The sequence below is a fragment of the Cyprinodon variegatus genome, unplaced genomic scaffold, assembly GCF_000732505.1.
Source record: "Cyprinodon variegatus isolate N-32 unplaced genomic scaffold, C_variegatus-1.0 Scaffold634, whole genome shotgun sequence".
NCBI lineage: Eukaryota > Metazoa > Chordata > Actinopteri > Cyprinodontiformes > Cyprinodontidae > Cyprinodon > Cyprinodon variegatus.
In genome coordinates, this window is record NW_015151087.1 from 230,590 (window position 1) to 240,366 (window position 9,777).

Consider the following 9,777-nt stretch of genomic DNA (forward strand, 5'->3'; position numbering starts at 1 on the left):
TTCTATTCTATTCTATTCTATATTTTCAGTCAGACCTGAAACCTCTTGACAGGTATGTTGGTTAACTGTTCATCAAGTTGCTTTACTTTGTCTGGGATATATTTTTTTATGAGTTAAAATCATTATTTAATTTGCCTATACTATCATTTATTGGTACTCAAACTCGTATCTTCCACCCTATCTGGGACCTGGTCACAGGGGCAACAGTCTCAGCAGAGTCTCCCAGGCTTCCCTCTCCTCAGACGACTCCTCCACCCCTGCTGGGGGAAGCCCGAGGCGCTGCAGGCCAGAAGAGAGACATAGTCCCTCAGTGTGTCCCCTGGGCTTCCTCCTGGTGGGACGTGCCGGGAACACCTCCTGAGGGAGGCGTCCAGGGGGGCATCAGAAAAAGATGTCTGAGCCTCCTCAGCTGATTATTATTTAGTACATTTTTTGTTTATCATTACCTTTTTCATTATTGTGTTATTTGAATTGTGAATTTATCATTCAGTGGGAGGGTATGTAGACCTTCAAGCACACCTGTATTATTAAGGGAATTAAACACTAAGCCATAAACAGGCAGTCAGATTATTAGCAGAAAAAATATATTGAAAATGTGCTCAACATTACCAATAAAGAGCAAGTTGTTTTTTTTTTGGTTGGTAAGAACCAACCAATTGAGGCTGAGGTCTCTTTTTAAGGGTTTCCTGCTAAAGGTCAACAATCACGTCTCAGAAACACAAAGCACCTCAAAGAAATCCCACTTTCAATAAAACAATTGAATTAAAACTTAGAGTCAACAGAGGTGAGTTATTTTGATAAGGAAAACTGTAAAGTAGGAGTGCAAACGGTACAGTAACAGAAAAACTTAAAACATATATTTATCAGAACCCCCTCTCCCCCAAACAGTTGATTAGAGAAAATAAAATCAGAAGTTTGCAGCATTAAAAGCCTGCAGACAGTCCCTCTGACTAATAACTAGCTGTACCTTTTTCTCGACGTCCTCTCTCAGTTTGGCACAGGATGCCTCGTACTGGCCTTTCTCTGTCGTAGCGACGCTTAACCTCCGCTTCAGGGACTCAATCAGTGCCTTCCTGTTTGAGGCCTCCTCTGAAAGCATCTTTACCTGAACAGAGAGGAATCACAGAGCAGGAATCAGCCAGAAGGGATTAAAATACTTCATTCTTTTTACTCGGTAAACAGTTGTTTCTAATCCTACTTTAATCTAAAAGATTAAAAGTAGAATTTTTACTTTGAAATTAAGGGAAAAGATTGGCTGTTTTTCATTTTACTTTACAGAAACATATCTGAGAGTAGAGGGCAGGGGCGGATTTAGGAAATTTGGGGCCCAAAGCAAAGACAGACAGGGGGACCTCTCAATTGATAAGACAACCCATAAAACAAACGCATTATGCAGATAAAGAAATAGAATAGACATAAATTACTTTCTTTTTCTCCTTTTTCTTGTTGTTTTCCTCTCTGTCTTGTACTCAGCTGACTTTTCATGCTGTCTCAAAAGGAGTGAAAGAATTTTTCAAGCACTAAGCTCACTTAGCTGATTGCTTCTTGTGTTTCTTTAGATGCGGTCTACATCTAAACGAACCAGTGGCTTACATAAAAACACCTCCATGTGTTTAAATAGTCCAGTCACAGTCTACATCTAATCGCTGAGCTGAAACCATGTATAGTAAGTAGGGCTGCAACAACGAATCGATAAAATAGATAAAAATCGACTTTTAAATGCGTTGGCAACAAATTTCATCATCGATTAGTTGTGTCGCGCGATTAATGCGTCATCCGCCGCCGTCGTCATCACATCCACTTGACTGAAAAGGGGGAAGAAAAAAAAAATAAGGCAGCGCCGCAGGTGCAGTGTTGCCAACTCAGCGACTTTGTCGCTATATTTAGTGACTTTTCAGACCCCTCCAGCAACTATTTTTCAAAAAAGCGGCTAGCGACAAATCTGGCGACTTTTTACGGTGTCACTGCCGGCTTTTGGAGACTCTTACGTGAAAGCATGTATCGTTCCTTCGATGGCAGTGAAGAGAGCTCATCAGCAGGGTGAGCGACCATGTTTGTTTCGTTTTAAAGTGGGGAAACGTAACATTAGATTCTCAGGTAGCTCATCTGATGCTTCCCTTACCTTGTTAGTAGGTTACAGACAGTGATAAGGTTGGCTACTTATTTTACTTTTAATTTCATTTGAATTAGCTTAAGCAGCGTTTATATTTNCCTATATTTTGTGGATGTACAGCAACATTTCTCATGTAAGTTTGCGTAGTTTTAACACAAACATTTATTTTTCATATTGCACCAGTACAGTTAATGAGCAACCTGTACTTGTGTGCTTGTTTGTTCTGTCTAAAATGTTTATTTTGGAATAAAGAGGTTAATTTAAAAAATATTTTTTGTCCGATTCATTGATTAATTGAAAAAATAATCGGCCGATTCATCGAATTTTAAAATAATCGTTAGTTGCAGCCCTACTAGTAAGGCTCAATAATTTCTTCCCACCTTCTTCTCAAGCTCTTCCACCTGACCCCAGTAACTTTTCTCCATCTCCTGCAGGACCTTTAATCTGGTCCTCAGGTCCTCCACCAGCTGCCTTTTCATAGCAACGTCTCTCTCTGTGTGGCTCACCCTAGAAGAAGAGACAGAAAGACGTCATTCCCTTGCCACCGCGTTCTCAACTGCACCTTCCATCTACACGCAGCAGACTCAACAGACAGAATGTGGAGAACGACACACAAACACACACAGGCCGGGCTGGCAGGCGCAGCGCCCCAACGCGCTGCATCAGCCATGACAGCTCATTATGACAACTAAATACACTACTGGCATGCTGCTTGGGTGAGTGGAGGGGCGTAAAATAGGGATGCATGTGTAATACTAACTGGCATATATTAGAACAAATGCTCTGGCAGGGACTGCCGCTTTAAGTGTGACTGGGGAGTCCTATTTGACAAACTGCGTCTTGAATCAGCAGCGACACGGCGTGAGGGACTGTAATGCAGCGTTTAAACGTTTATTATTTTACAGCTCAGTCATATAAATACATCAACGAGGAGGAGTTCTGCAGAGGGGTCGGCTTATAAAGGAAACATGCGCTAAAAATAAAAATAAAAAAAGCTGTTTGTAAGAGAGCGGGTCCCTTAAGAGGAACAATGTCTGTGCCATGTAAACTGTTTATGTCTCAACACGCGGCGCATGTCACTTCCTACATCAATTATCCTCTCTATTTACATGCTTAATATTCCTGATTTCTGCAGAGAGGCCTTCTTTTAAGTGGTCTGAGTATGTTAGCATGTTTTATTCTGTTTTCATAAAAAAGCAGACATAAGGCATTTTCATGGCTGTCCGTACCTCAGGGAGCTGGAACAAATAGAATAAAGATCATAAGGATGCAGTTAATTAAGTGGAATATTTCTTTTTAATTCAGAGATGTAATGGCTTCTCTTAGCTTACACACACACCCAGCATGTTGTGCGCTTCTTAAATAAACAGATGACGCAACGCTAAAGCAAATGTCCCCGTCTCTCTAGGTGGATGAGCCACGGAGGGTGGGCTGGGTAAATAAGTGAGAGCGTGTCCTATTGGAGTGACATTAAATTAAATGAGAGGGGAGTCTAACCTGGGGACTTTTAGAGGGGGTGGGGGGAGAGAAGTGCTGGCTGGTGACCCAATGGATTTGGCCATTAATGAGAAAACCCATATTGAACCTTTCAGATGACTGTCTGCTGTTGACTTAAAGACGGAGAGCAGCAATAAGAGCCCCGGCAGCTCCCTCTGCCCCACTGCTAATGGCAATTAGATGGACAACATTTATTTTAGATGTTCTTTTTCTCCCACACACCCCAAAAAGAATAGAGGATAAAAAAGAATGAGCGATATGCCCAACTTCTGCCGGATCATGTGATCTCTATTTATGAGCGTTAGTGGGAAGAAAAGACGGGAGCCTGGAACTACATCCCCATCACTCGCACGTTTGTTCCCTTTGTTCTGGGCTTGTTGCCGATATTGTTCATCAAACATGCGTGCATTGTAATAACAACAGTCAGTGGTCTGAAGAGCGTTAGCGAGGAGCGAGAGAGCACTTTTCCTCGTATGTTGTTAGGCATGAGGAGAAGGATGGATGTTTCATGTGGCTGATAGACAACAGGGCTAAAGATGAAAGCAGCAGCTTCATAAATAAGGCAGCGCCATAGTGCCGGATATTGACTGAGGACATGCCGGTGTACTTTGAAATTCATTCCTTTTTCTCCCCCCCTTCTCTTCTCTTCTTGCTCCCCGTGTGTGCGCTGAGATGTATATTTCAGAGACGTCTAGACATGTCTTTCATTCTGAGGAGGAGTCCCTCCGTGGAGCGGCAGGGCCAAGAAAGATCCTGGGTTACGTTTGCGTGCGAGAGCGACAAACATGTGAAGGATGTGTCAGAAAACGGAGCTGAGGGAAGCTCCATCTGTCGGGCTGTGATCCTCTACGTTTCGGTCACACACAAACACGCGTCTGCTCTGATTGTAAGCACATCCTTGGATGTATTATTGAGAATGTCAGGCAGAGGACAGAGCGGAGCGGACAAACACAACCAGAGGAAAGCCAAGTAGTTCTTTGCAGCCTTTCTTTGAGTGCAAACGCAGGACGTTGTTTAGATCCCAGCAGTTTCCCGCAGTGAACCCTGCACAGCCCTGCATGCAGACTGCAGTAAAAGCCAAACTGAGGGAATCCTGCAACTCGAGCAAGGCTGTGGCCCCCAGGCCAGGATGCTGCTCAGTTAGATTTTTGAGTGTCGTGAACCAAAATGCTCCCACAGCAGCAGAGAAAAGATCAATGAGTTACATTTTTTCTTTTTAAATCTTAGTAATTCTGTAAACGTTGGTGTGGATTTGTATTCAGCCCCCCCAATCTAATAAAATAGATAAAACCCAGTGAGACTTATTGCAGAAGTCGCCTCATTAGCCCACCTGCGTGTGATTTATTCTCTGTATAATTACAGCTGCTCTGTTTCTGGCCTCGGAGGTCTGAGGACAGGGAGGGAGTTCTGGAAACTGTTAAAGCAGCATTCGGTTCTGAAATAAACACCCAAAGCTTTAAACATCCATCATCTCAACATGGAGAGAGGCTGTAAGAAAGACACTGCTAAAGTAAGACAGTCATGTTTTGGGGCAGTGGCAATCACACCTTACTTATTAGACAGCAGTTTGTAAATTATGCAACAGTGATGCATGTTTTGCCTTGGTCCTTTACCCCAAAGCCAAGTAGAACACAAAACCGCACACTTTAGTGTAACACTAAACATAGAGTTTAAAGGGTATGACTAATTTTTGCCCTGCGCTGCTACACTCAGCCGCCTGTATCATCATCACACACTTGTTCCTTTAGTTGTTCTCATTCGGTTGCTGAGGCAGCCGTGCGTGACTAGATGCTGCAGCAGGGAGAGGGCCGCCACAGGGTGGAATCAAACACAGCGGATGAGAGCTGCACAGAAAGCTCTGAGAGATGGGGAGACAAAGAGGTGCTAGAGAAAAAGGTGCAAACCAGAGATACAACCAAAATGAAGGAACCACGAGGAGGACGAGCGGCACTAATTAAGACAGCGGTGGAACTGACTTGTCCTGCAGCTGGCAGAGCTTGTCCTCCTTCTCCTGGAGCTGTCCTCGCAGGGCTTTGTTAGCGGCCATCTGCTTTGTGACTTCGCCACTCGTGCTCTGGGGAGAGGGCACACAGTACCAATGTCTGTTAGCATGTTTTAGCGTTTCAGCCTGGAAGGGGGAGGCGTTTACAGCAGGTCAAGCACAGCATGCATTCTCATTATAGTTAGAGTGGAAGACAAGAAGGTGCTAAAAGAGGTTAGAAAGAATATTATTCTACAGCAGAAAGGATACATTTTGAAATAGATAAAAGTGTCTTGATTTGAGAAAAACTCTCACATCCTGATTTGTTTTGGATTTTCTATCTAAAACTTGTTTCATTTAATCCCAATAGAGGACGGGGAGTCCTAATGACACGTCTGGTTTGCAGGGCCTGTTTCTGCTGAAGACACCATCAAAAGCTCCTGTCAAACATGTGCCTCCCTCTCTCTTGTTAAGGTGTCGCCTGCCATGACTTCCTCAGACGTGAGAACCGACAGCAGCAATCTGCCGGGTGACACTGATGAGCGGGCTGCTGAGAGGGCGATGACGCCGTGGCACGGCTCGCACCTCGTTCCCCCGCCACGCAGGGCGGATCGCTACATCTACCCTCACACACATCTCATCCCTCTGACAGCTGCACTGAAATAAGATCAAATGCTACGAAATGCTAATTCATGTTGAAATCACATGCAATTTCAGGTGATGCTCACATTAAATTAAAAGGCTGAACATTTTGTTTTCTTTCTTTTTTCTTGCCTGATCTGAAAAAGTAAAACCTTGACAGAGTTTCTCGCAGAAGCTTCAAGGACTTTGAGACTTTGAGTGAAATGTTAAAGTGCTTTAGAAATTGATATTTGATGAAATCTGAGACTTTTTTTTCCCTCAACTAAAGAGGCATGTCTAATCCTGCACCTCTGGACTGTGGTACAGTGATGCATGTAACACATCTGCAACAAAAAAATGACCAAAGGGGTCAAAACAAGCAAAAGGTAACAGTTTTTTCATCAAATATAAAGGTAAAAATGCTCAAACAAATCAAAATTGTTGATATTTTTCTAATCCAAGCTCCACAGAGCAAATAATTAGAAATCGAAACATTATTTAAAACCTCAAAGGCGTGCCCAGGAAACTAGTGTGTGGGGGGAGATAAATAACTCTATAAGTACTGACCTTAAGTTTGACTTGAAGTTGTTTGACCTCCGCCTCCAGGGACTGGAGGGCAGGTACGGTTCTGCCCTGACAGGAACATTCAGTGTTTACTGGTGCTGCTGCCGGAGCTGCACTTTTGGACGGGAATGTTACCCGCTTCCACTGCTCCAGCTCCATCTCCAAAACCTTTTTCTGCTGCTCCACACCAGCCAGGTCAGAGGTCAGCTTCTGCAGAGTTAGCCACAACAGGATTGGTGAGTCAGTCACGGCGGTGATGAAGCTGAGTCTACTAACAAACCGTGGAAATATTTATTCCGGTTATAGCGGGTGAGGACGAGTAACGAGCAGCAACACATTCTTACATGATCCGACCAAACAGTCAGTGCAAACCAAGGAAACTGTATCCTGTTACCAGAAGCGTGTCCTTCACAGCAGCAGTAGGGCGAGGCTGAGTGTACACACCCACCACACTGTGTGCAAACAAAAGTGGAGGCTTTTCAATAAGTAATCATCTATAGTTAGGATGTATTGCCTGAAAATAACATAGATAAATCTAGTCAATGGAAATAATCTGGTTATCTTTTATTGTTCTCATAATTTCATCATTTATTAAACTTTCAGACTTTCTTGTCAATTTTCAGATTTTTCTTTTAAATGTAAACAGATTGTTGATGTTAAGATCTTATGTGGTGGGCAAGCTTTAAAAAAATATCGTGCAGACATCAAGAGCAGACAAAGTGAAGTTAGAGACTATGGTCAGTAAGTTAGGGGAAGTTAGTCATTATTAAGTTAGTTTGTGAATTATTTATTAAGTTATTTAAAATTAGGTCAGAAAAAAAACAAGATACATTCTTAAGATAGTAATACACAACTTTGTTGATGTATATTAATAAAAAAGTGGTTCCTAAACCCTTTCTTTCTGGGGCTTGGCTTACAAGAAAGCTGTTCAGGCCATGTGCTTCTTTAACTCTGATCTTTAATATTCTAGAATTTTAAATAACTTTGTTTTTTTCTCTTTGATGTGACTATATGGAAATAATAAAGCTGTTATCATGGGTTTTTTATTCAGTCCCCAAGTAGCCATTTTACCACAATAGTTTCCTTTTTATTGAGCTTTTATGGCACTAGTGGCTCGTTTATCCGACATTAGACTGACAGGAAAGGGGGTATGAGAGAGGGGGACAGACATGCGGCAAAGGACCACAGGTCAGATTCAAACCTGGGTCAGCTGCATCGAGGACTAATGCCTCCATACATGGGTTGTGTGCACTAATCACTGCACCACCAAAGCACGCCCAGTTTGTCACTTTTGATTGATTTCTTCAGAGGCTACTTTTTACTCTGCTTGGGTAAAAATACGCTGAAGTTTTGTTGCTTTTTAGATCTTTGTGGGCGAAAAAAAGCATTTAATGTTGTTATTTTTCTATAGAAGAAAGAAATTGAGATTTGGGGGGAGCAGATGCATAGTCTATCAGCCTGTGACATTCATTTTGAGAACAGAGGCCTACTTAAATAGGTTGCATGTTTAACCCCTGCGCCACCACTGGGCCTAACACTGATTCCCTCAACTGAGTACAGTTTCTATCTAGTCCACCTATCTCTGATGTCTTCATCACCAGACTTTTTTGTGCAGGACTATTGTTCCTCATTCCTTTTTTCCATTTCTCAGAAGTTATTAAGAAGAGGTTATACTCAGTAGTTATTAAACATGTATTTGATGTGAGGAAATGGTACACTTTAAACACAATAATGTGCTATAAAAGCTCTAGTTTTTGTTTTAACATCTTTGTCTGTGATGAGCTGAGGAACAACCGGTGAAACAGTTAATCCAGCTACCTGATGGTCACTGTTTTGTATAATGATGCCGTCCATCACATTCAGGCTGCAGTGCTGCACAGAGGGAGGAGTTCTGGTTTAGAATGATTCATGATCAAGGCATAACTCGGTCTATGAGAAAAACTAAAGAAATCAAGTCAAACCATGTAGCTGTGGCTGACATTAAAGTCCTGTCTTCCCTATTAGGAAATATGAACAATAATCACAGCACTGCAGGTTTGGCTCAATAATGCAATGATTAACTGATATGGTATGGTGTCAAACATGAAAAACTGCTTAATGGCACAAATAGGAGACATGATACATGGAAATACTTCTAACCCTATAAAGCTAGAAAGCAGAGAGAATCAACACACACACACACACACACACACACACACACAAAGTGAAACCACAGACTCCCAGGAGTTTACTCTCTGCTCTGCATACATGGAGGTTATTGATATCTAGTTGCTGGCTGACACCTTTTAATAGAATCCCTCTTGTTTTACGTTTCCTCTCCTCGTGCCGCCAGCCCTGGGAGAGTGGGGATATGGCCCCAGTGGCAGCACTGCACGAATTAAGAGAGGCATTGATGACACTTCCTGTAAGACAAACTTTGATTTCACAGGCCATTTTCAGCACTGATGGACAGGACAGACACAGATGGATGTACTGGTTCGTCCTATTAGGGGGAGGAGACCACTCCTCTCTGTGATCCTCCTTTCTCTAATCTCATAATGTCATTTTTCAATTTAACAGCAGCAACATAACTGGGCAAATTATTTTCTAAACAAACTTGGAGCATTCACAGCTTTAATGGCAAAAATCCCAAACTGAGCTACAGTATATCTGAACTTCTGATAAATGACTGGATCCCTGTGCTGAACTGAATTTGATACAGCTACAGTTATGGCATCCATCTTTTCATCCATCTTTTCATCCATCCATCCATCTTTTCATCAATACATCTATTGATCCTTCATCCATATTTTCATTTATCCACCCAGTCACCCATCCATCTATCTTTTCATCCATCCATCCATTCATCCATCTTTTCAACCCTTCATCCATCCATCCACCCATCCTTTCATCCATCCATGCATCCATTCTTTCATCCATCCATCCATCCATCCATCCATCCATCCATCCATCCATCCATCCATCCATCCATCCATCCATCCATCCATCCATCCATCCATCC

At 42.5% G+C, this 9,777-nt stretch overlaps 1 protein-coding gene across 1 annotated transcript in view; it reads right to left on the reverse strand.

The window, feature by feature from the left end:
- The window catches only part of cntln (centlein), a 167,517-nt gene that overhangs the window by 40,724 nt on the left and 117,016 nt on the right, over positions 1 to 9,777 (reverse strand). The window contains exons 19-22 of the mRNA XM_015393275.1: positions 6,780 to 6,986; positions 5,587 to 5,684; positions 2,494 to 2,620; positions 968 to 1,105 (exon numbers count right to left, since the gene is read on the reverse strand). Coding sequence (XP_015248761.1) covers positions 968 to 1,105; positions 2,494 to 2,620; positions 5,587 to 5,684; positions 6,780 to 6,986 — 570 coding nt within the window. The remainder of the gene's footprint in view (positions 1 to 967; positions 1,106 to 2,493; positions 2,621 to 5,586; positions 5,685 to 6,779; positions 6,987 to 9,777) is intronic.